Source organism: Acinonyx jubatus, chromosome A2, assembly GCF_027475565.1.
Source record: "Acinonyx jubatus isolate Ajub_Pintada_27869175 chromosome A2, VMU_Ajub_asm_v1.0, whole genome shotgun sequence".
NCBI classification, from domain to species: Eukaryota; Metazoa; Chordata; class Mammalia; order Carnivora; family Felidae; genus Acinonyx; species Acinonyx jubatus.
The window spans coordinates 134537174-134563303 of record NC_069383.1 but is presented as its reverse complement, the minus strand read 5'-3'; the positions used below and the strand labels follow the sequence as shown (position 1 = coordinate 134563303).

General features: G+C 48.7%; 1 protein-coding gene across 5 annotated transcripts in view; it reads right to left on the bottom strand.

The window, feature by feature from the left end:
- PRICKLE2 (prickle planar cell polarity protein 2) overlaps window positions 1-26130 on the bottom strand; it is a 323432-nt gene that overhangs the window by 33961 nt on the left and 263341 nt on the right. For 4 of the 5 annotated variants that reach the window (XM_027039169.2, XM_027039167.2, XM_027039168.2 and 1 more), the window contains 5 exons: window positions 21748-21861; window positions 18688-18825; window positions 14421-14624; window positions 11176-11362; window positions 5290-6165 (listed from right to left, as the gene is read on the bottom strand). In XM_027039169.2, the coding sequence (XP_026894970.2) occupies window positions 5290-6165; window positions 11176-11362; window positions 14421-14624; window positions 18688-18825; window positions 21748-21861 (1519 nt within the window). Of the gene's footprint in view, window positions 1-5289; window positions 6166-11175; window positions 11363-14420; window positions 14625-18687; window positions 18826-21747; window positions 21862-22230; window positions 24470-26130 lie in introns of those variants that run through there. The other variant, XM_053219115.1, reaches the window with a different exon arrangement.

Below are 26130 nucleotides of genomic sequence, written 5' to 3'. Positions count from 1 at the left end.
TTAAAGCACGAAGTCCAATCTCCACCTCTGGCAGACTGGTCTACTGTCTGTGCCCTCATTCACGCTGCTGTACCTCACGGGGTAGGCGCTCATACCACACTGGAAGGCAGAATGAGCGAACGAACGAACGAATGCACACAGACCTTCCTTTCTTTCCTCCATCCACATCTGCATTTGCTTCCTTTAGGCCCCAGCTCTGCCTGACCCAGCCACTCCTGTGGCATGTGGCTGGTCCTCAAGGCAGAGCCGCGTTCCCAGCCACGTTGGTTGCTACACACCAGGGCCCTTGGCGGGGGACCAGCTGACCGTCTGCAGTTGTCCTTGGGTGGGGCCTCTGCCTGAGGCAACCAGTCCCCATGGGAACTCTGCTCTGCACCTGGCCCCGGCGTGACCTGAACTGTGGGCCTGACTTGCACTCCAGCCTCTCTCTCCATTCTGTGGGCGCCTCCTGCCAGGGGCCAACCCCTGGACAATCTGCACTTGTCTCCGTGGTCTTTAAGTGCCTCTGACCCAAGCAGGTCGCCTTGGACTGCCAGCTTGGCTCCTGCCCTGCCAGGGCCAGACAGACATCAACAACCTGGCTATGGCAGGAAGAGAAATCCTGATCTTTCCAGATACGGTCACTGCGCAAATCCTGACCGTGACCATGACCCTACCTGTGAGGACTGTAACAGAGAGGTTAAGAGCAAGGGCTTTGCAGACCATCACACCCAAGTTCGGGTTCCGTTGTCAGTGGTGACCACGGGGAGGTCACGACTTCTGTGCACTTGAGAGTACTTAACTGTAAAATGGGGGAAATCGTCAGACTTATCTCATAGGGCTATTATGAGGATTTAAAGAGATGCTATATGTGAGACCATCATCATGTCAGACCACACTCTGTGGTCTCATGGTTGTCCTCGGCCACTCTTATCACCACCATCCACATGTGCCATGGTATGCTGATTAAGGACCCAGGCCTGCAGCTACAATGCCCAAGTTTGAATCGTGCTCCTTCGCTTCCCAGCTCTGTGGTCCTGAGCTATACATAGGCTCTCCGTGTCTCACTTATGTCATCTATGAAATGGGCATATCAACAGTGGGATACTAGAAGTTCACACAAGCCCTTAGAACTGTACCTAGTACAGGACCAACACCCAATAATGGCAGTTGCCGGTGACGCTGTTACGGCTATCTGCGAAACTGTGATCACCCAAGGCTGTAAGCTGCTTGGGAGGGACGTGTAGGCAACGGCAGAGTTCGAGAGCTTCTGCAACCTACAACCTACTTCCAGTTCCACACAACGCCATTATAAATGGCGACCGTGCTCGCCTGACTCACTCTGTGTGAGCGTAAGGGATGGACTGTGTTTTCCAAGGAGAAGGGAGAGTATGCTCCTGGTTGTAAACAAATCAGTAGGTGTCAAAGCCAGATTTAAGGCTGGCAAGCCACTGCGGCTGTTTTTCCAGATCGGTTCAAAGGAAAAATGCTGTCTACGAAAAGATCATGCTTCGTGCCAGATTAAACACTACAGACTTTTTCAATAACATGATTTATTGACCATGGAGGAAAAAAAAAAAAAATCCGTCATCCTGAAAGCTAGCTTTCACCTAAGGATCAAGGCTTTTTGACAAAGCCTTCTATGACACATACCTGTTACTCACAGACTGGGGTTCCAGGATTTAAAGACACACGGTTCTGAGCACTGCCTTCTTTTGAGAATCTTCTAGCAAAATTTAAACGCAACAGTGGGCGTTGGCAACAAAATGACCGACTTTTCCAAGTCTAGTAAATATCATGGCTTTGGGGTGTGTGTGTGTGAATGTGTGTGTACGTGTGTGCAACACTTGATCTGGAAGGCTATTTAAGCTTTGCCCCAGTGACCAAGGAGGAAGCAGTGTTTCGAATATTAGCTGCAATCTTTCTTCCACGCTGCTGTGTCTGACAGATCTATGGAAACACAGGGGCACAAAATGCATTTCTTCAGTTCCCAACTTCCCAGGCTCTCCACATGCTGGTTTAAAAAAAGAGGATCCCACAGGAACGTTCTCAAACCTGAAAATGCAAACCCGCACAGCTGGTGGGAGCTGGGAGATGTCAGTAACCAAAACACTCTTAGAGACCAAAACTGTGCACCAGTAAGTTTGGGAGAAGAATGAAATAGTAACAAAAAGTATCAGGTAGCCATTACAGAAGGTCTTACGTGTCACAGACTACATTAACAAGTTTAAACGCATGATCACGTAATTCACCCAAAAACACAATGAAGGAAGTACTGTTATTTACCAAATTCCCTGGATGAGGTAAGGAGCCTTAGACAATGTAAGCAATTTGTTCACACAGCTCCCACGAGAGGAACGCTGGATGTGAACTTGTAACCCCAAAACGTCAGCGGTCAGTCTGAACACGGGGGCTCATGTGAGAATTTCCAAAGAGACAAACGATGGGCTTAAAAGTGTGCCCATCCTACAAGCTCACGTCTGCCATCTGTGCTGTCCAACAGAGTGGCTGTGAGCTCCGTGTGGCTACCAAAATCAAATGCAATTTCAAATTCTGCTGCTTAAACTGTTGTTGAACACTTAACATGTGGCTAGTGCAGCCGATGGCCTGAAATTTCAATTTCATTTAATTTTCATTACTTGAAGTTTCAACAGTCTCATGTGGCTATGGCCTCCATTGGACAGTGCTGATCGGTGGAACTGTTTTTGCTGTATCAGACATGGTTCAGGGATGCTTCACCAAAATCTCACAAACAGTGGGGCATGAGGGGCTCTGCCCAAGGGCCCAGAGAAAATCATGGGGATAAATTCCGTGTCTCTTCTCTAGGATCAGACACAGTATGTTCTTCAAACACAATCAGCCTTTCCAATGTCCCCAACACCCAGATCTCCTGACTTTCTCCTAAGTCACAGCATGAGGACAATAAAGTCACAAGAGACAAACCCAAGAACAACTGTTCTCAGACACTGGTTGCATCAGCTTCAGCTTCAGCGGGGGCGGGGTGGGGGGAGGGGCGGCTGGTTGAAAAGCAGGTTCCTGGGTCCCGCCTCCAGTGGGCCTGGGGGGAGGCCTTGGGTTCCATGTCTGAAACAAGCAGCCAATGTAGATTTCAATGCAAGTGGTCTAGCTTCAGAGGCTGAATTGCATATTTATCTCCTGGCCTCTTAAATAATTATAGCATATGAAGTTTTCGAGAATAGCACAAACTGGGCTGGAAGCCAGACAGTCATCACTCTGCACTAACTGCTCACTTCTATGACATCGGGCAAGGTGCTTAGTCACTAAGGCCTCATTTTTGTTTCATCTGAAACAAAATACCTGCTATTTGTCCTCTAGGACAAATGAGAGCACAAATGTGAGAGCATTTGAGAGGGATAAGGGCTTAAAAACACACTGCATAGACATCCTATGAGTTAGAGAGATGTTTTGCTTGTCTCGCAGAGTTTAAATAGGTTCCACATTTAAAAAAATCCACATTTTTAACTTGTCTGGAGAAAGTGGAATGGTTGGCACTTTGGTACGATTAGGAACATTGCTCTGGGGTCATAGGCATAGGTTCAAGCCCCCACTTGACTTTTTAAAAGCTGGGTGACTTTGGGCAAATGGTTCAACTTCTCTGTGCTTCAGTTTCAACTCTGAAATGATAATCTTTTTGTTTAAAAACATTTTTTTTAAACATTTATTTATCATTGAGAGACAGAGAGACACAGAGCGTGAGCAGGGGAAGGGTAGAGGGAGGGGGAGACACAGAATCTGAAGCAGGCTCCAGGCTCTGAGCTGTCAGCACAGAGCCCGACACGGGGCTCGAACTCACAAACGGTGAGATCATGACCTGAGCCGAAGTCAGTGGCCCAACCGACTGAGCCACCCAGGCACCCCTGAAATGATAATCTTAATAGTATATCCACCTCAGGAGGCTGTGAGGGTTGAATTAAGTAAGCTAATATAAAGTGCTCAGAACAAAGTGTGGCACATGGTAAGAGCTATAGAACCACTAGTTGAAGAAATAAATATCTTTGCACATGGCCACCGCCAGCTGGAGCTGAGCGCTGGCTGTCATCGCCAGATAGGGTTGACGTGCACATGTTTATCACAAGCTCCACCAAGAACCATTTGACGATGGGGTCTCTGATGGAAGGGTAGACATGTGTCTCCCTCCTTGGGTGTTCTGCCCATGAGGGGCAGACACACTTAGTGCGTCTCAGAAAAGGACTTCTCAGTTATCCATGGTGAAGGACCCGTTTTTTATTTTCAGTCCATTGCAGACAGACATGTGGTCCTTCTGAGCAAGACTAACACACAGCACATGTGACATACAACCCACTCATGGCTTCCACAACACCGACTGGTCTGTACCTGCACCGATAAGACAAGCCCACTGAGCATGCATGTGGATGTTGTGGCAATGTCCAATTGTTCTAAGAGTTTCTAAACGTTGTCATTTTCAGTACGTATCTCGCGGCGGACTGTGGCTAGCTTCCTTCCTCAGACTACGCTTTGAGTAGTGCCATCTTAGAGAACATCTCCATCAGTCTTCACATGCACGCAAACTAGCTGGACAATTTGGCTGGAGAAAGCAGGCATCGAATTTAATCTCTCTCACGCTCTCCCCCTCTTCTGTCCTTTTCAGCCTGCCTGCCCTCTGCTGTCTATCCATATTTCTTTTGCCTTTATCCACACATTAAAATGAGCTCCCTAATGAGATACTGGGGTTCAGAAAAGCCTTGGAAGCTGTTGTGGATGCTCCGGTGTCTCAAGCATTACCCAGCTTTGTGAGTACCACCCCCAGCTCACAGCTGCCTCTGCTTCCGAATGTTGTCTTTGGCCAATAGCACCTGCCGTGTCCCATGCCCACATCCTCCACAACCTCATCCCCAGGCTGTCCTCCAGCAGCCCAAAGCCAGTGACCGAAGGACATGGTGGTGTGGGATGACAGCCACTTTGTCGCAAGAGGGAAGCAAACGTATGAGGCAACTCAGCCTCCAGAGCCCCCGTGGGATCAGGCTGAAGTCAGATTCCAGCCCAGAGCTGGAGTCTTCGCCTGGCCCCTCCTCCCGCCCTGGGCCCTCACTGTGCCTCCCCTTCCCTGGGAGCACGCCCTGAACATGCCACAGGCATCTGCACCCCTGTCTCAGGCTCTGCTTATAGGGAATGCGTTCAAAGACAGAAGCCATCTGAAACTGGGGTCCCCCTTCCTCGACAACCTGTTGGAGGAGGGCACGTGGCAGGCACAACATGAAAGTCCTGAAGACCAGTATCAGGTCACCCAGAGACTACCTCTGCTCTGTTTGCCAGGTGAAGAGGACCTACCTGTTGCATTCGACAGGGCCAGTGATTCCATGGAGCCAGGAGGGGTCTGCTCTGTGGGCGTCATGTCCTCGGTATATTTCAGGGAACTGATTGGATGGCGGGTCCGACACTGCTGAGTAGAGATGCCCCCTTCTTCTTCCTCCTCCTCCTCTTCGTATTTGGGGACTGGGATGCTGCCTCGGGTTTCACTAAAGCTCTGACTGGACATATCGCTGTAGCTCTCCTGGGATCTCAGCCTTCCCGGGTAATAGTCCTCACGGCATTCCTTCATGAAGCTGCCGCCGTGCCCCTTCATGGCCAGTGATGAGCTCCTCTTGGGGTTGCTGAAGTGCTTGCCCCACATGTCGGGCTGGACCCCAGCCCCCTGCCCTCCCGGACTGTAGGAAGTTCTGAGGTTGCACTGGCTGAGAAGCTGCAGAGGACTCTGGGACTGGTTCTGCTCCATCTTGTTCCCGTAATGGTAGGGCTCGTCCCGGCTCCTCCAAATGGGGTCCCGGCTGAGGCTGGGCGTCTGGCTGGACAGGCTGAGCAGTTCCATCTGCAGTGACAGGGGGTCCACGTCGGCCGACAGCCGGTTGGAGCCCACCTGCAGCTGGCTGTGCTGGTTCAGCATGGGCTCCTCCGTCTTGCCCTTGTTCTTGCCGATTTTGGCACTGCGCCGGGACTCCTTGGCCCTGGCGTTCTGGAAGGCCGAATCGGATGAGTCAGAGCCATTGGGGTCCTCCCCGGCGCTGCAGGCCCGTGAGCAGAATATCTGGCCCTGCTTTGGGAGGAACGGCCGCCCCAGGAGGGATTTCTTGCAGTGGGCACAGCAGAAACAGGTCTCGGTGGCATGCCAGTGTTGGCCATCGTAGGTCATCTGACCTTGGTCGATCCCTGGGGATAGAGGAGACATGGGAGAGAGGCTGACAAGCTGCTCAGAGCCCTGTATCACCGTGTGAAACACACAGCATCCTGGTTTGGCTCAGGGATCCAAACACAACAGAATAAACTATCAGCAGATCCATAATCAGGACCTCACACGAACGGTATTCATGTCCTATTAGGAGAACCCCCTGGTTCCACCAATCAGCTGCCTCTGAACTCATTTGCTCCGAGCAGAGAAAAACTAGATCCAAGGGACGTGTGCATGAATCCTTCCACCTGGGATACATTCTCCAGACAAAATAGCACTTAATGACACTAACACACGCTTTCAATGCTTTGCGTGTATGTAAACTCCTTTGACCCCTCCACTGTAATGAGGTAGGTTTCTAGAATCATTTCCATTTTCCAGACGAGGACGCAGAGATACGGGAAGGGTAAATAACTTGCCTAACTTAATACAACTAGGAATCACAGGTGAGATCTGTATCCACAAGCCTTGCTCCTAACCATGACATTGATACTTTCTCTTTCACTCTACTCGGGGGTCTGCTCAAACGCCAACTCCTTGGAGACGTCCTCCTGTACACCTGAGAGCATCCTCTCCACCGCTCTTTACCCGGACCTGCTGGATTTTTCTTCACAGCACGAACTGTGCTAGACATCGAAGCACTCCACATGTACATCTGTTTGTTAATTCTCTCCCCACCCCTCCCAAACGAAGTTCTAGGAGAAGAGGTTCATTAATTTTCTGTGGCAGGTCCAGGAACACAGCCTGATGTACCAGAAGGGCTCTTTATACATTGAATGGATGAACTGAACCCCATACCAGCATAGGCCATTCAGATGAAGAGATCGCTGTAACAGTTCAGTGGAAAAGAAAAAGTAGATTTCAACACTTGGCAAGGAAACGCTTGGGTGTGGTTCGTCAAAGATATCCTCCATAAGCATGCACACCCTTTCCTTAATATCATCAGGGAAGGAAGAAACACATTTCCTCCCCATGCCAGGGCCGTCCCTGGTTTGCATAATCCTGTTACACCTGCCCTACAGGAACCTCCAGAGCCCCAAGAGTTCTTCCTTCTCAGCATCTCTTCTGCCCCTTGCTGGTTCTAGGGCTTCATCCCCCTGTGGGACACCATCTTCTCACCACCCTTGGGCCATGAGCTTTGGGCAGGGCTAAAGCCACTCCTGGACCTAGCAATGGCCAGTAAAGAACTGTATCTCCTACCCCAGAGACTGCGGCAGAGGTGGGCACATGACTTGCACTAGTGCAATGCAAGAGTCACCTGGGACTGTTGCTAAGACAGTGATGTATGGAGGCTCTCTTTTGACAGCAGCTGCTAAGCTGGCAGAATGGAAGTCTGGACACGTTGGGGTCCCCCGTCCTGGGGGGTGAGCCTGTGGAGTATGCAGTTACCGTGGGATGGAAGGGGCCTTTGCAAGCCTCCTGCTTTCTGATTATAAAAATCTTCCCAGAAACATAGTAGTACTAATTCGGCTGATAGTCCTGAACCTGGACTTCCCAGGAATAACTTTGGGAGACTTGTCTAGAGAGGTGGTAAACAAGAAACCAGAGAACAGACTCTACCCAGAAGAAGAGAAAGGCAAGAACAAAGGGCAAAAGGCAAAGCAGCTGTCCCAGCCTCCCATGCTCTCTCCCACCTACCTTTATATCCCTGGAGCCCAGGGAGAGAGAGAGAGGCACAAGGCAATTCCTCTCCTATGAGCTCTGCCCCAAACTAAGGGGTCTCTGTTTATTTGGGAGTCTGGCCCTAGAGACTAAGAAGGGAGTTTTAGAGGGACAGGAGCAGCCACAAAGTCGGCTCTAAGGCCAAAGGGCCACTGTGGGAATCAACCTGGCCTTCCCAGGCAGGAGAAGTGGTGGGCGGGGCTAGAGACAGGACCCAGAGCTGCTGGGCTCAGCCACATTTTCTCCCCAGGCTCCTGGGAGGAAGCAGGGCGGGCAGTACAGGGAGGCAGAACTCTGGAGCAGTTCAGAGGGAGGCTTCAGGAGTCAGAGGAAGGAAGGTTCGCACCCCATTCCAGCTGGCTGGAAAGATGCCGAAGCCCATCTGCTGAGTTCCCGGCTGGCTCTGAGCTGTGTGACCCTGAGCGAGTGGCCTCAGTCCCCGCTGCAGTTAAAACCTCTGACCTCGCCCGGCTGCTATGAGTTAATATGCAGAGAGCGCTCACACCCGCGTCTGCTAGCTCCTCTGGCTCTTCTCCTCTTTTTATGTGGTCTTACTGCCCTTCGCCCTCCCCGCTCTGGGGGCCGCTGCCCGGACGCAGTCCACGAAAGAACGCCACGGCTGGCTCAGTCTGCCTTGCCCTCCCCTCCGGAGGCTGTGCTGGCATCCCGGCCGCCCTGCATCCCAAGCGGCCGCAGACTTGCCCACTCCCTGTCACAGGCACACAGGAAGCCCAGTTCCCGGATCTGTCCTCCACCAGCTGCCTCTCCGTGCTTCTGCAAGCAAGCGTGCTCAGATGTGGGCAGCAGGGGCCCCTTCTGGGGACGGGGCCTTGCAGAAAGGCTGGGCTGGGGTGGGGGCAGCAGACGGGAGGTGGGTTACAAAGCGGCCCAGCAGGCAGCACAACGTGGTCCCTGATAAACATCCCTGATGTCAGAGGGTCCTCTGAACTGGTCCTGAACTCTAAACATCTGGAAGAGGGCTCTGCTCTTCCACATCTAAGCGCTCCTCTTTAATTCCCCCCTCTAAGCCCCCATAAGCCCTTCTCAGATGGTGTGTGTGTCTACTGCCTGCTACAGCCTCGGTCTGTTTGTAGGACTGTTTACTCTGCTGTGCGCAGGCAAAAGTACTGTTGCCCTAGCAACAGCTGCCTGATGCAGGGTCCACTCGGAGCGGCTGTATAAATATGGAATATTTGTGTAATATGGTCAGAGCAAAGCACCAGGAGACGGTGGTCTGCATGATATACAGAGCACACCCCTCTGCTGTTGCAGGAAAATTAGGTTTTACAGAAAAGTAGATTTCAAAAAAAAAAAAATCAGGGACAGCATTTTAACTGCAGCAGTGAGAATACTATGGGCCTCAGAGGTCCCCTTTTCTGGTAAAACACTGATGCCTTTTTATGGGTTTAAGAGAGAAGGAGAAGGGAATGCCAATCAACATCTCAGATAGCTAGGAGAGAGAAAGAGAAGAGGACAGAGGGCCCTTCTGTGGGGGGTACAGACAGATTTTCTCTCTTCCAAGTTGCTGAGCAAAAATCCTAAGGGGCAGTTTCTGGAGAAGCTTTTGAACTTCAAAGGAAAGGGACAGAAGACACAGCAACACTAGTGAGGGGGGGGGGTATCATGGCTGCAGGTAAGCTGTTTATCTGTACACTCAGCACCCCTCCTCTGAGCAAGTGCCGACTGGCAGACCCAGAATCCATAGCGACAAATGCTGGGTTCAAAAGCTGCACCATTTTCCTCTGACGCACCCCACCCTGTCCGTCCTCACATGGCCAGCCACCTGTCCAAATCAAACTCCCCATTTCCTAACTCTCAGCATAAAGGCAAGTCCGTTTCCCTGTTTTGATCTCGCGAGAAGTGACAGTTACTGGGTTCTTGGTTGAAGCACCAGGCCTTGAGGCGGTGAGGCCTTGAGGGGTTGGGGGATGGTGGGTTTGCACGTCGCCAGGCCCCGGGAAGGGAAGAGTGCCGGATGATATGGCTGCATAGCAAGGTTGAACCCTGAGCCCGTTGGGGACTCCAGCTCAGAAAGGCCTCATGGAGGCAGGGCTGAGTCCGTGGGACGGACTGCCCAACAACAAAGGACCGCTGAGCACACAGTAGGTGCCTTGTCCACAAAGCTGTGATTTTTATCAGCTCACAGAGCTCTCCCAACTAGTCGCTAATTTTTCATTTAAAAATGCCACTTGAGATGAAGCACAGAGACAAAGTCAAACTCTTTCTGTTTCTGATATAATCTTCTAAGTGGGGCAAAAGGGGCGCCCAGACCGATTATCTCCACGTCTGCTCACTATAGGTAAGGAGCTGGCAGGTTCTGAGCAGATTTCTGGTAACTGCACAAGCCACAGGAAGAGCAGGCTGCTAGTCTTACAGACACTCACCCACTGCCAACTCTTTCATTTTTCTTTTTAAAGGGTGGCTCATTCTCAAGGTGCCAGAACAGGCAAGTTGAACGAACAAGCCACAGATGCAGCGTGATCTGGAAGAGTGCTCCAGAGTTGAACAAACTGGTTATTTGCGAAGAGAAAATGATTTCCATCATCTCAGATCTGCTGCTTAGTTGGGAGAGTTTAGAGCTTATCAGCTCTTTCAGGTTCTCTTGCTTTCTTTGTATTTGGCTGGGTCAGCTCTTGCTGATTTTTTTTTTTTTTTTTTTTGAAGACGTGCTTGCCAGAAACCATTTGGTTTTCTTGACTGTCCCTTTCTACAAGAGGACTATTTTGGGTCCTCCCTCCATGGATCCTCAAGTTTTTCCAAGGAGGCTGTGGAAGACATCTGTTTTATCTTTTCCCTCTTGTTTTCTTTCCGGGACCACTCCCCCTCCCCTCGGTAGTGGGGCTGTACCTCACATAACCCCATCTCGGGGCTGGGCCTATGACTCAGGCAGACCAACTGAAACACCTGTGCTCTTGTTTCCAGGGTGGAACACATGACCCAACCGGGGATGGTAAGGTTCCTATCTGGAGGAACTGATTCAGATGCGAAAACATACACGGCCCCAGTCCTTTCGAGAATGCAAGCGCTGAGACCATGTAGAAGTGGGGAGTCCTCTTGGCCAGCATGCGAAGACAGCTTGCTTTTTCACCGCTGCCAAGAGAAGGCCAGCTGAGCTGAGACACAAAGGACCCAAAACCCCAGACTTTGTCTGAGCCCTGAGCCACCCCTATCTGAAGCGAGCACGCTCTTTGGCCTCTCTAGTAACGGAGCCAAGAGATTCCCCTTTTCAGTGAAGCCAGTGTGAGTCGGCCACAGGGACTGTAACTATACCAGACACCGAGGAGATCCAGGGGCAGGAGGACCAAGCTGAGCACCCGGGGCCGCCTCACCTATGTGTTGAGCACAGGTGTCGCAATATTCCGCGTACAGGGACTCGAAGCAGTGGCAACAGTAGGGCCTTCCCTCCTTCATGATGTAGCGCTGGCCGCCAAGCACTGTCTCGCACTCGAAGCAGCAAAAGTGTTTCATGTGCCAGTGCCGCCCCTCGGCTTCTGTGCATTCGTCTGCAAAGATGATCTAGAGATGGGGAAGCCAAATGATCAGTGGTTAAGACCCAGCTACAAGAAGGCACTTTAAAGGACAACAGCTGTGGGGGCCCCAAACGAGAAGCATGGGAAAGCAGGTCCTTCCCACAAATCGCTCAATAAAAAACCTGGACGTATATGCATATTCTAGATCTTTATCAGTTGGGATGAGCCTACAGCACCATGAAACACAGTTTCTGGTCTGGCCAGGTATGAACTTAACCACATTTAATACGAGAAATCATGTTCTACCCTGAAGAATATGAAGCAAGACCAGAAACTGATAGCTCATGGGCACTCCAGATAACACATATATGTTTTATTTGGCGGATACACAATCTTTTTTAAAAACAGGAAATGTCACATTAATGCCTGAAATCCTGGTTTCTCTGTTGAAAACATAGCATTTAAGAAGAGGGATTCCTATTTCCAGGTGAGTGGTGAGTTCTCCAGCTCAGTCCTATTTTTCACCACTCACTGTTGTCTTAAAATGTGTCACCTTCACGGACAACACCTGCCTTGTCCTCAGAAGCACTTGTGTTTTGACCTCCAATACGGAATTTTTGAAATTTCAAAGCACAGATTTCAAAGCTTACTACAAACCACAGTAATCAAGACAGTGTGGTGCTGGTATAAAAATAGACATACAGATCAATAGAAGAGAAATAAAAGTCCAGAAATAAAGCCAAACATTTATGGCCAAGTGATTATCAACAAAGACGCCAAGGACATTCAACGGGGAAAGAATAGTCTTTTCAAACGTGGCTGGGCCAGTTGGATAGCCACATGCAAAAGAATGAATCTGAGCTGTATACAAAAATTAATTCAAAAGGGATCAGAGACTTAATGAGCCAAATACGATAAAGTGCTTAAAAGAAAACACAAGTGTAAATATTCATGACCTTGGACCCAGGTTTCTTAGCTGTGACACTGAGAGTGTAAGCAACAAAAAACAGATATATTGGACTTCATCAGAATTAACAACTTCTGTGCTTCAAAGGACATCCTCAAAAAAGTGAAAATATAACCAGAGAATGGGAGAAAATAGTTGCAAATCATGTATCTGATAAGGAACTAGTATCCAGAATATATAAACAGCTCCACAATAAAAAGAAAAGCCACCCAATTAAAAAACAGGCAGAGGATTTGAATAGACATTTCAAAAAAAGAAGATACAAAAACAACGGATAAACATATGAAAAGATGCTCAACGTTATCACCCGTTAGGGATATACATATCCAAATCACAACGTGGTATTACTTCGTACACACTAAAATGAAAACAATGAAAAAGTAAGTGTCGAGAAAGATGTAGGGAAAGTGCAACACCATTCACTGACGGTGGGAATGTAAAACAGCATAGCTTCTCTGGACGAGAGTCTGGACTGCCTCAAAAAGTTAAACACAGAATTACGGTATGACCCAGCAATTCCGCTCCTGGGTATATGTTCAAGAAAACTGAAAAGATACGTGCACACAAACACCTGCATATGTATGTTCATACACTACTGATCATAATAGTCAAAAAGTGGAAAGAACTTAAATGTCCATCAATGGACAAAGGGCTCAACAAAATGGGACGTATACACATGACTATTATTCAGCCCTGGGAAGGAATAAAGCACCATTACATGCTACAACGTGGATTAACCCTGAAAACATCGCTCTAAACGAAAGAAGCCAGACACAAAAGATCCACTTATGTGGAATGTCCAGAATATATAAATGCACAGAGACAGAGAATAGACCAGCAGATGCCAGGGCTGGGGGAAGGGCGGGCGTGACCGCTAATAGATACAAAGTTTCTTTTTGGGTGATGAAAATGACCTAGGATTAGACAGCAGTGACAGGTGTACAACTCTGTGAATATACTAAAACCCACCAAATTGGACACCTACAAAGGGTGAATGAACCCTATGATGTGTGAATGACATCTCAATAAAGAAAAATTGCAAAACACTTAAATCATCGTATTCCTTGGCCATTAGATAACAGCAAGTGTCAGGAGCACAAATCTCCAGAAGGAGAAGAAACTGAGGCAAAGCGGCAGCCTGGAATTAGAGAGGTGGAACTGAACTGGGTTTCCCAAATACCTCTCTAGAGGGCCTCTTTAGAACATCACCATCATTAGCATTAGAATCCAAATTAGTTAAGGCTCCTCCACTTCCTCCAGGAGAAGGGAACCTCCCCTAGGCACGTAGTAGTAGTGGACTAGGGCTGAAGAAGGGCAGGGCTGCTTCCAGAGGCCCACATTGCTGTCTGCAAGGTCAGAACCAAAAATCCGTTCTGTGTAGGAGGAAACCTCCATCCCAGAACGTTCCCCAAATTATTCCATAAAAGCGGTCAGGTTTAGAACATTCTCCTTTCTCCTCCAAACTTAAAAAAAAGAAAGAAAGAGAAAGAAAAACTTTTGACAGGAATATAGGCAATAGAAGCTCCAAACTTCTGAAGCCAAAGCACATCTCCTATTCTTGCAGCTTACAGATCATACTGCCATGTGCTCCCGGTGGGAGAAAACACCAGGCACGGGCTTTGTACTCCAGGGTGCTTTGTGACCTGGGGTAGCACATTCAAGTACCTCCAAGAGCGTGGGGCAGAACTCTCCACAGGAAATATGCCTCCGCCTCCTGAATCCTCATCGGAGCTCTGCTCAATCATGGGAAAGCGAAATAGTGCCACCAAATGTCTCCCTTCTCAAACCAGTTGGTCCCACTGAAGCTTTAGGAATCGGAACGTCAGGGCCACACCATTACTGAAATCTAACGCTGCACAATGCCTTTCTTTAACAGTTCAGAACTGACCCAGTAGCAGTGACTCCCCTCAGCTACAGAAGCTGCTTTCCTACCTGGATGCCCAGGGGATGGCCACTTTCAGGCACGCTAGCAACCAGGGATGGGGGTGGGGCTTGCTTCTTGCAAGGTTAATAGAAGAAGGTGGAGGGGTCTAGGGTTTTCTTCTGTGCGGGGCGGGGCGTTGGGGGTGGGATGTTGCCTAAGGCACAACTGAGGGGCGACAGGCAGGGCTTGAGCCCCCATGCGGCGTGCTCTGACCTCATCGCAGGCTGCGCAGCGCGGCTTCAGGCACTCGGCGTGGTGCCTGCCACAGTAGATCTTCCCATCCTGGTAAAAGTAGATCAAATCCACCAGCAGCTCGTTGCAGACGGTGCATATGAAGCACGGCGGGTGCCAGCAAACCCCGTGGCCGGCGCGCGATGCAAACACGGCGATGTCCCCGCCGTTAATCTGGCCTCCGCACTGTGAGGCAATCAGACACGTCAGCACAAACACCAGCCCTGTCTCTCAGGGCTGCACATAACGGTAAGAGACCACCACCACCACCTAGAGCGGGTCACCGTGCACTGGTTTTCAACCCGGTGACTGTGCTCCTTGTGTCACATATGTGGCAGGGCGGTCTTTGCTCTCCCTCCCCTCCACTCCCTGCTCTCCTTCCCTGCAAGGAAGGCGAAGATGAAGTGACTGAGAAAATAAGGAGTCACAAGGTGGGAAAGGAGGACGAACTCTTTTAGCATAACGACCACACAGGAGCTCTACAAGCAGGAGGCCAAGTGACATGTGGTGAAGGTGTCCTTATCTTTGAGATGCTCCAAACTCTATGTGGAGGCACAGGGGAGTTTAACACCAGCAGGAACAGGCGGCAGGGGGTAGGGGGCTGAAGAGGGGGGCTGTAACATGGGAGAGGGGGTGAGTTCATAAAAGCATGCCCCCCTTTAACTATTTCTCCAAAGGCCTTTGAGGCAGGCTTTTAGCCTGTTTTCTCTAACTTCTTTTTGACTTAGTCTTGACTGACAAGGCACCACTTTTTTTTTTTTATTATTTAAAAAAAAATTTTTTTTAATGTTTTTATTTATTTTTGAGACAGAGAGAGACAGAGCATGAGCAGGGGAGGGGCAGAGAAAGAGGGAGACACAGAATCTGAAGCGGGCTCCAGGCTCTGAGCTATCCGCACAGAGCCTGACGCAGGCCTCGAACTCAAAGACTGTGAGATTATGACTTGAGCCGAAATTGGACGCTTAACCGACTGAGCCACCCAGGCGCCCCGACAAGGCACCACTTCTAAGGCCAGACTATGGAAAGGGCTTCTTGTCTCCCCTTCCCCTATCTTCTTACTCATGTCCCAAAGTTCCTTCCCTTACGCGGAAAGGAACGAGGCAACAACCCTGACAACCCACACGTGATGGCTGAGTTCGGGGCTTTGAAGCGGGAGTCAAGTGTGAGGAGGTAGGTCCAGGGAGAGGTTCTCTGCTGATGATGGCGATGGCCATGAGGTTCACACCTGAGGGTCTAGTTGGATGGCCCCACATGAGTGGCTGAGCTCCAGTCACCATGTCTAAAGAATAGAAAAGCTGCCTCTAAACCTTTCCCACACTGTGGCCCTGGCCATCATATAGGGTGAAACGTTTCACAGAAAATGAAGTAAAGGTCTCGTGGAACAGTTTCTGGGAGCTCATTGGTGGAAGTGACTAGACCAAAGGAAGACGTTTTGTTACAAAAGGTACTGTCCGTGCTTTTCTAACATTGGTAGACCTGGGATAAGCATAGTGATAAAAGATAAATGGAAGCACATTAAAATTTTTAAGAGTATATTTGAGCACATATGATTGAAATTGGGTGCCTTAATCAAACTTAAAGTGGCTAAGAGGGCTCCGCCTACCTGGGACTAGGAGGGAGGTTCTCCAGAGAAGACAGGGATGCAAAGCAAGGAAATTATTTGATTGGCTGTAGCTTAAGTGGTTGCTTTATTTGAGAAAGCCTAGTTACCTATTGATGATTGGTTGGTTTTAAGGGTCATCTTCTCAATACTAAGGCAATGTCTTTGGCTTAGGCTTTGGTTTGCTTAGGTAGGCTGCAAAGGTATTAGAGACACCTCAGTGTAATGGCTTTAACTGCTTTAACAATACGGAATCTCACGTAATCATCACCTTAATTCCACCACGTAGGCATTTGTCATCTACAGTTTGCAGATGACAAATGGAGGAAAAACAACATGGTCAGGGTCATCTGGCAAGAACATGAGTCAATCTTGTCCTTCTGCCTCCATGCCCTTGTCACTATCTTATACTACTTTTGACACCTGCCCATGAAATGTCCAACCTTTTCTTTCTCCTTAGAAGAGCCCAGCTGGGCTGGTTCCAGCAGGCTGATCTCAGAGCAGCAAAATTCTGGATCTGAGGACACTGAATCGCACATCTTATTTTTTTTTTAAGTTTTATTTATTTATTTTGAGAGAGAGAGAGAGAGAGAGTGAGGTGGGGACAGGCAGAGAGAAAGGGGGAGAGAGGATCTAAAGCAGACTCTGTGCTGACAGCAGAGAGAGCCCAAAGCAGGGCTTGAACTCACAAACCATGGGCACATGACCTAAGCCAAAGTTGGACTCTTAACTGACTCAGCCACTCAGGTGCCCCTGAATCTCACATCTTAACCAGTGACCACCCCCATATCAAGGGGGAAGACTCCATTGCCAAGTCTCTGGTCCTGTGGCTCCCCTATTAAGGAGCTCCTGTATTTCACCCACGTGAACCTTCTCACACCACCCCTCCAAAATCTAAAAAGGGCAGTCAAACGGCACTCACTCCCTTCAGGCAGTGTCTTGCTTTCTCTTCACTGATCCAGCTTATGTATCTTCAGCACCTGAAAGGTTTCCTTAAGAGCTTGAGGAGGTAGAGGAGGCTTTTCAAAGAGCACCAGAGCCAAAGAGCAGTGCCGAAAGTGATGATCAGCACCAGAAGGCTCTATGGCAGAGAGGAGGGGCAGGGAGAACACAGGTGGGCTGCACGTCCACCTTTCTTTCTTTAAAACCCTCCACCACCATGCCCTGAGCACGCTACAGGAGATGAAGAGAACACACGAACCCAGACTCTTCAACTCAGTGAGGTCCCAGGGAGCATTCAGGGGGACTGCATGCATGTTGCTGAAGAACCCTCAAACCCAAGGAGATGACCATTCACCACCCCCTTTAAACGGTCCTGGGATGAACCCATGGTCCAAATTCCTTTTTCTAAAGGGCTCATTTTAAAATAGAAATCCATGGGGTGTCTGGGTGGCTCCGTCGGTTAAGCGTCCGACTTCAGCTCAGGTCATGATCTCACGGTTCATGAGTTCGACCCCTGTGTCGGGCTCTGGGCTGACAGCTCAGAGCCTGGAGCCTGCTTCGGATTCTGTGTCTCCCTTTCTCTCTGCTCTCCCCTGCTCACGCTCTCTCTCCCTCAAAAATAAAATAAACATTAAAAATAAATTAAAAAAATAAAATAGAAATCCATTATGTCTTTCCTTTGCTTAAATCCTTCAAATGACTCCCCATCTCCTTCCAATGGCTTATACCACTGGCCCTCCATGAACTCACTTCATCTGCTACTTCTCTCCCTTTGCTCCCTCTGCCATGCCACAATGGCCAACTCTGCTGTTCCTTGAGCACAACAGAAATGATTCTGCCAAGGGGCACCTGGTGGCTCAGTTGTTTGAGCGTTTAGCGACTCTTGGTTTCGGCTCAGGTCATGATCTCGCAGTTTCGTGAGCTTAAGCCCTGTGTTGGGCTCTGTGCTGATGGCATGAAGCCTGCTTGGGATTCTCGGTCTCCCTCTTTCTCTCTGCCCCTCCCCCACTCGTGTTGTCTCTCTCTCTCTCAAAATACATAAACATTAAAAAAAAAAAAAAAAAAAGGGGCGCCTGGGTGGCTCCGTCGGTTAAGCGTCTCACTTCAGCTCAGGCAGGTCACGATCTCGCGGTCTGTGAGTTCAAGCCCCGCATCGGGCTCTGGGCTGATGGCTCAGAGCCTGGAGCCTGCTTCCAATTCTAGGTCTCCCTCTCTCTCTGCCCCTCCCCTGTTCATGCTCTGTCTCTCTCTGTCTCAAAAATAAATAAACGTTAAAAAAAAAAAAAGGAAAAAAAGAAATGCCTCAAAGCCTGTGAGATGCCTGTTCCCTCCACCCACTGAGACCTTCAGTACCCCCTCCCGCAGTTCCTGGGAACCTCTGCTCAGAAACCGCCTTCTAAGAGGCGCCTTGAGCAGCCACTTTTTTGAAAATTGCAACCTCCTCAGACTCGCAGTGTTTGGAGCCTCCTTTCCCGCTGTGTTTTTTCTATCTTCTTTATTTTATTGTTTGACTTCTTCCCCTAGAACCAAACCCCACACAAAGGCAAAATCAAGCTCTCAAGTCTTTTGTTTGCTGCTATATCCCTGAGAGCTAGACCTGCGCATGACACACAGTAGGCACTCAATAGAAGAACTGTTGAACAAACAAACAAACACGTGCAAGGAGGTCAGAGCAATCCCTCCTCCCTCCCTGGAATCCAGGCTCACCTGCTCACAAATAGCTCCTGTCATCGTGACTGGGAAGGGTCTGACATTCCCTCGGCCCAAGTTTTCCCGTTTCCTCTGGTTGCTGAAGAGCTTTAGCTCCCTCTTCTCTTCCTCATCCAGGGAGTTGCAATATCGAACCTGAACAGACACAGAGAGCGGCAGAGTGGATGTCGCCCTTGCTCCATGGGATTTCTGAGGCCCATGCCCCGGAGTTTTCTTCGGTAAACACGCTCCCATTCCGTTGTACTGCTCTGGTCTGCACCAGCAGGCTCGGGGCTGTTTAAAGGGAGTCTCTACCTAAGATGGCGGACAGCCAACACAGCTTACGAGAGGCGCCAAACTCTGGAGCCCACGTCATAAGCAGGCTAAAGGTTCTGGAACTGTTCCTCATCCCTACCGCCCTGCTCTAAGCCACACTAAGGTTCACATCATGCGGGATAGCTCTGGTGCTGGTCAAAATCGGGGATGTTTTCCTTCTTTAAAAATGAGGTGGCTCTTCAAATGGATGGCAGGGTCCAGATATGTTCACCTCCACATGCCCACGTGAGTGATCCTTGACACCAATGGACGGCTCCATGGTGTCCATTGCTTGAGAGCAAGCCAGAGCAGCTCTCAACTTCTGTTCTCCCATCTTATTTTGCCCAAATGGACAACCAAAGCCTTGAGGCCAAGGAGTTGGACCAGAGGTATGGTTGCTGCTTCATGGAAGTCCCTGCATGTTTATCCGTGTACAGGAGGGAAAAGGGTTGCCCACTGGGCTATCGCTAATACATCAACTTGCATAAGATATTTTCCTTCTCATTAAATACAAAAACTCGGAGAAGTAGGCAAGGGACACTCGGAGACACTCAAATCCAGCACTCCCCAGGCTCTCCCCTTACGAACTCACACAACGGGAATTCTGCCGTAGTCCTGAACTATTATTTACTTAATGCTGTTTTTAAAACGGACTCACTTTTTAAAAACTTGAATACATTTAAAAAATGACAGTATATTATGACTATAAGTCGCAAGTCCGTATCACCTACCAAAATCAGATGGTAACCATAAAACTTAACAGTGTAAGAATGAAACCGTGTTGCTGGATTCTAGCCACTTCTGCTTGTGGGAGACCCTAAAGCAGAGATTCTTAACGTGTAACCACGTTACAAGTGGTTACTTGGTTACTCACAAGTAAGGACTGGCACGAGTTGGAGAGGTGTGAGGAAACGGATAGTCCAGAATGAAATTCCCCAGTGCTTATGCAACCGCTCGATCACGAGGAGTGGAGCACACTTTAAGTGGGAGGGATTCTCTCCTTACATGGTTCACTTTTCGTTCACTGCCATGTCTGTGTGTCACCTAAAGTTGTGTGTCTGCCACACTTTGGGCAACATGGATCTAATCCCGCCTCCCTGTCTGACTTTTGAGAAATGTGAACATCAAGAAAGGTAGGTGAGATGCTCAGATGGTATGTGATACAAGGGTTAGAGGGAAACTTCTGAACCAGGACAGTCGCATCCCAATTGGAAAACCAGTGCCTCTGTATGTATCTCAACTGTTTCATCGGGGCATATGACAGAATGATCAAACATTGATTTGAGAATCACTCTTTGTCCTCCAAAGGGCCATGTCAAATGGGCGAAATCTGCCCACGGGCTCATGAGTAAGGAAATCTCACCAACAGGAAGAAGGAATTTGAATGGCCTCTTTTCATGAAACCACAGTTAACTGTAAATGGAATAAATCATTAACAGCAGAGAACAGAGAACCTTGCTCTATCAAGTAAAAAAGAGTTTAAAAAAAAAAAAAAGTCCTCATGTGGATGTCCCTGAGGACACTGCCGTGACCCGAACAGCCCAGAATATATGGTGATACAGCTGACATTTTATGGATGTGCTTTTAAAGAAAGGCACACCCTCTCCTGCTTGTAAAAACCCGCATTTTCACTTCCAAATTAGTTAGCTGGGCATCGGGTTACAGTGCTTGCTCTCAGCTTTAAAAGAGGAAACACTGTTTGTATTTGTTTTATGAAGTCCAAATGAGCAGCAGGAAACTGGCTCTCTTTCTAGGGACGTGCTTCAATTTTTTAAGCTTTCGCTTCACTTACTCAAATTTATTTTTCAGGCATCTGAATTATCCCATTTGATCTGAATATGGCAATATAAATAATAAAATAGTACCTACTCCTTTCCCTGGAGATCCGGCTTGTGGGTGGGAGCCGTCGGTAGAAAGCTGGGGTCCACCCAGCTCTCTTAAGGGGTTATTTCTCCTTTCAATTTAAATTTATGTTTTTGTTTCGCATGCAATCAGAGTTAGGTGGACAAGTCCATTCTAGAGGAGGACTGTTTTTAAAAACCAGATACTTAAAAATTAATTTCTAGTTTATAAACCTAAACCCCTCAAGCAGGATGATCTTTTAAAGAGGCATTCACGTATTTCCCTTTATGGGCCATCTGACTTCGGAGATAAGAAATGCCTGCTTACAGTGCCTATTGCCTAGGTCCAGAAAAAAAAAAAACCAACGGCCTGCAAGCCATTCTTCCACGTGTATAAACGGTGACCTGGCAAGATGGCCTTTAAACGACAAAAACACAGACGTTCGAGAGCTGCAGATCTGGACATGTGACTTCTAAGGCAGCATAATGTGGAAAACTTGCACACTCGTTTAACATGAAACAATGCTGAAAATTCCAGAGAATCACAGGGTTTTTGCAGGGCTTGAACTGGCCCAGGGAACTGCAATCAGCTAAGGGACTCTGGCAACTAGCTCATTCTTCTTCACTGAAAACCTGGACTTGAGCTTTTAACTTTTAAGGCTCCCTGGTTACCCCAAACTAGCTAGCAGCACCAGGCAGAGAGGCAAGTCCAGTCCATAATGAGATCTGCCTTTTGAGAATTCTCTCCAGAAAGTGTCGGGCAGTTTCTCTTGGCCCTAATTAAGGAAGCTAAAGCCTAAAACGAATGCACCGGAGTTTTTCTTTGGAGAGCTCACGGATCACAGCATTCTGATTATGAAGAAGGTGACAGTTCACAGAAGCTCCCGCACACAGTCTTCCTAAGGCCCCACTAGCCCCTTACCTCATTGTCATGTGGCGGCAGCTGGTGTAATAGCTGCTTGATCCGAAGTTTCTCTCCAGGACTGTTGACATAAGGAACCTTCTCTTCTGGGAGACAGCTATAGTACTGGTGAACCTGAGGGATAGAGAGCACAGGGATCACCTGACATGCCCACTACTCAAACCACCTGCCCATTCCCACTCCCTGGGAGGGTCATTCCGGCAGCGGGGCACCATCTACTCTTCTACTCCCCCTTCTCTCCACCCTTCCGAGGCTCAACGGCATATGCGTTTCTCACTGCAAGCAGACGGACTCATCCTTGAAGAGGCAGTGGGGCAAATCACCCCTCCTGGGGTTTTCCCTCTCTTGCAGGGGGGAAAACAAAGCCATCACGCTTTCTAGAAGAAGAGAATTCGGCAAATAGGCTGGTAGGGCTTTGTCGTCAGGCTCCCCCCCCCCCGCCCCCCCCCCCGAGAGAGAGAGAGAGAGAGAGAGCAACTTTACCATTTTCCCTGTGAGTCTCCGGCATGCTCCGTGCCTCCCTAGCCAAAGGGATGTGTCAGTGCCTGCCTCACACTGGAGCCAGAGCCAGACTCTGGCACTGGGTGAGCTGCTGGGTCCCTCAGCCTCCACCTACATGAAAAGCCCTCTAGGTTTTGAGCTCTTTGTAAGGGCAGGTAGCAGCTCACATCTGTTGGAAAACAGAGTCACTAAATCTGGGATACTGAGTATGTAATTAAAAATTGTCATTAACATGAGTATTTTTGCACATCCTAGAATGCTCCTCTTTAAAACTGTTAGGACATATTCTTGCACTTTTTGAGGCTCATTCATCTCTAACAAAGACTTGAGAAAGCATCTAGATTTGCCTGGGGAAAACAAAACAGACATTCTACTATCCAGCTGTATGCAAAGCTAGGGTAAGAAAAAATTGGCCAAAACGGAAGGTATGTTATTATATAGGAGAAGCCAAAAACAAAACAAAAAAAACCTCACAAGCTCAGATGACATCATGGAAAATTCTTTTCAACTATCTCTTAGCATCACAACCAGCTCTTGCAAAACAAGGTATTCATTCAACAAGACAGAGAAGACAGAAGACTTGTGGCTCTGAATTCATCATATTTGTTCCACTTCACAAACTTGGTCTAATTCCTTTGAGTTCAGGGAGCCCTGGACGTGAACATTTGTTTTGGGAATGCTGGGGCAAAGAGTTAAAAATCTCTGTCTACTTTGATCTCCAGAAACTAAACCATAACTGTTAAAGCGTGAGGGGTGGGTGGAAATAAGGCTTTGCAGGGACAAGGTCTCACCAAAATGTGAAAGCCACCCTTATTTTCATAAAAAATGGTTGTAACCATTCACCATCATGTGTGGCTACCACAGTCTTCAGCAAACCTCAAAGTCAACCATATAGACTGCTCGTCACAGACTAGGTGGTTTCTCAAGACAGGGCCCTGCAACGCCTCGCCAGAGGGACTTGGCGGGAAGCCACGTCCTGGATGAGAAGGAAGGGCTCTGGGTTTTGAAAGCAGCCCACAGGTTATCAGCATTCTCTCGGAGAAGAAATGAAAGCCCAGATCACGAGTTAGTTTGGGATTAGAAGCTGGCCACGGGCCCATCAGAGACTGGCACGCCATTTTGCGCTCAGAGGAATCCGGGCACCACACACTATAGCAGGTAAGTGCAGGCAGGAAACAGAGCACTGTGTCTTGGGGAATGGCCCTTACGTCCCACGCCGAGAGACTGCTTGGAGCAAAGCCTTGCCTCAGTATCCCTCCGACATTTTCACAACTCCTACCCTAGTGACAGAACCTTAGGACAGATGCTAATAAGAAACAAATCACTGCAGACGCTTGATAACAGTCCAATTTGAGCTTGATGGAGCCTCTCCTTTCTCAGATACGCCTCTTCACTGCCCAGAGCACAGGTATCCCTGAGAGCCCCTGTGACTGCGACACCTTGAGCCAAGCCTTTGCTGATACTGTCCAGGGCTGACCCCGGTTGGGACCTCCTCTGCCTCTTCTGCAGCTTGGCCAGGTAGACCAGAACCCCCACGCATGGCTCTGTCACTTTTCATCTCCGTGCTCCTGAGTGAGCTCCATAACCTCTAAGAATCCTCATCATAGGACCACGGCAATTAAATGAGGCGAAGGCTGGGTACCTGGCCCTCAAAACAATAAATAACATGAATGCACAGTGGTGAGTCTATTATCCAGCCCGCATGCTCCAAAGGGAACAATCCGGATTTTCCTGGCCTCTCTTTTCCATTTTGAGAGATACAGCAACGCTGTCAGCTTGCAGAGCGAGACCACACCCCGAGGCCCCCACCCATCTTAGTCTAAGAAAGAAGGCTACAAGAGAGAAGGAGGATATTTAAGCTGGTCTGATTTCAGAGGGAAAAAAAAAGTGCAAATTACTGTAATGATGTGCTGTTGTCTCGAGAAACCCAGTGGTGTAGGAGGGCCTCATGAGGAAATGGAACCTGTACCTGGAAGGTGTCTGGTGAGGGATTCTCATCTCTCTATGCCCAGTGTCCTCTGATCTCTGCCCTAGTCTTCTTCCCTTCTGCCTGTTGGCTTCTCAAAGTTTAAGGTTTCCCATAGCACCCGAATTTACACAACCTCACTTCAGATCCATCCTAGAATGACTCACTTTGCTCAATTTCGAAATCGCCAGAGAAGGACCCTGCTTACCCCATCTTGTGCCAGGTCTACACCTGCAGACTGGAATGGAGAAGTTCCACCCTGTTTTTGTTTTTTTTTTTTTTAATTTATTTTTTCAACGTTTTTTTTATTTATTTTTGGGACAGAGAGAGACAGAGCATGAACGGGGGAGGGGCAGAGAGAGAGGGAGACACAGAATCAGAAACAGGCTCCAGGCTCCGAGCCATCAGCCCAGAGCCTGACGCGGGGCTCGAACTCACAGACCGCGAGATCGTGACCTGGCTGAAGTCGGACGCTTAACCGACTGCGCCACCCAGGCGCCCCATTTCCACCCTGTTTTAAGACTGGAGATACAGGAGTCCCAACACGACAGGGCTGGGCAGAAGCAGAGGTGGCCATGACTGGAGAGCTTCAGAGACAGTTAGCTAAATAAATACCTTGACGTGCTGACGTCCACCCTAAAGACTTAGAATTCCAAAGTCAACAGAGGCAGTGACTACTCTTAAGAACATAGCTCCATCTTCCCTGGCTGGGCATCTTGTGTTGTCGTTTAGGTTTCAAGCCCACTGATCACCATTGCTGAAAATGTATCCTTTCCACCAGCATTCAGTAACTCCATGAATCCAGGATGCACGAACAATAGTTTCTCAGAAGGCAGTCAACCATTTGGTGGACGACTTAAAAACTTACCTCGTGAAATGCACCATTATTAAAACCAAGACAGCTAATGAGTTCATTGGTAAATCAACAACCTTCCAAAGCATCCCCGTGTCACACGGTAGGCACTCTGGCTTGCTCTGAGGAAGGGGAATGAGTTGGTCCTTCAACCCCTTCCAGGGGTCCTGCCGCTGCTTGGCTGGTGTGTCCCCTCCTGGTGTTCAAGGGCTGGCCTTTCCAAGCTCTTCCTCGAGCAAAGGGACGGGAATGATGGAGAAACTCCTCTCTTCAATTCCCACTCTGTCTCTGGCTGAACACAGAACTGCTGCATTGGAGATTCCCCTGGCATCCTCCAAAATAAAACTACCGTGTAGCCCAAAACAAACGCTAAGCAAACCAACGGTAAGGGGGAAATATTTAGTATACTTTCTGGCAGTACAAAAATTAAATCTGGTGCCACCCCTGAAAATACTGCAGACTGCTCATTTTCATCCAACCATGTTTCCCTAGTTAATTTTCACGAGTAAATAATCAAGTCCAATAGAATTTTGCCAAGGATGACCATTTCCAAGCTATTACCTGGTATGGTGATAACGTTTTCCTCCTGTGTATCTGGAGCATCACTCTCCGAAAGCAGGACTATGGAATGTGCTAGAAACTTTGTTCCATTTACTCATCGCTCAGGTAGGGGTGCCCTGTGCTACTGCCCTGGGTTGAGGTGTATGAGGTACACTTCCCCCAAATAAAAGCATTTTGAACACAATCAGCTGGCCCGTGACAAAGAAATTGCGGAAGGCCTTTGTTTAAGGTGTCACTCCCAGCAGTGAGGTTTGGCAATAATTTCAGTGTCTGTCAAGATGGATGGTAAGAGCTTTAGTCAGTGTGCAAATAAAATCTACAAAGCAAGGCCTCACCCAGTTTGAAAGACTGGGTTTGTTAGAAGCAACTGCACATTTCGCAGCATTTCTGCCTGGGCAGAGACGGAAGGCAGGGAGTCAAATGACTCCCCGTTGGAAAGAAAAGTGTGCTAATTAAAGAAAGACAAAGCGTGCAAAGTGCTTAATTTAGAGCAGTGGTTCTC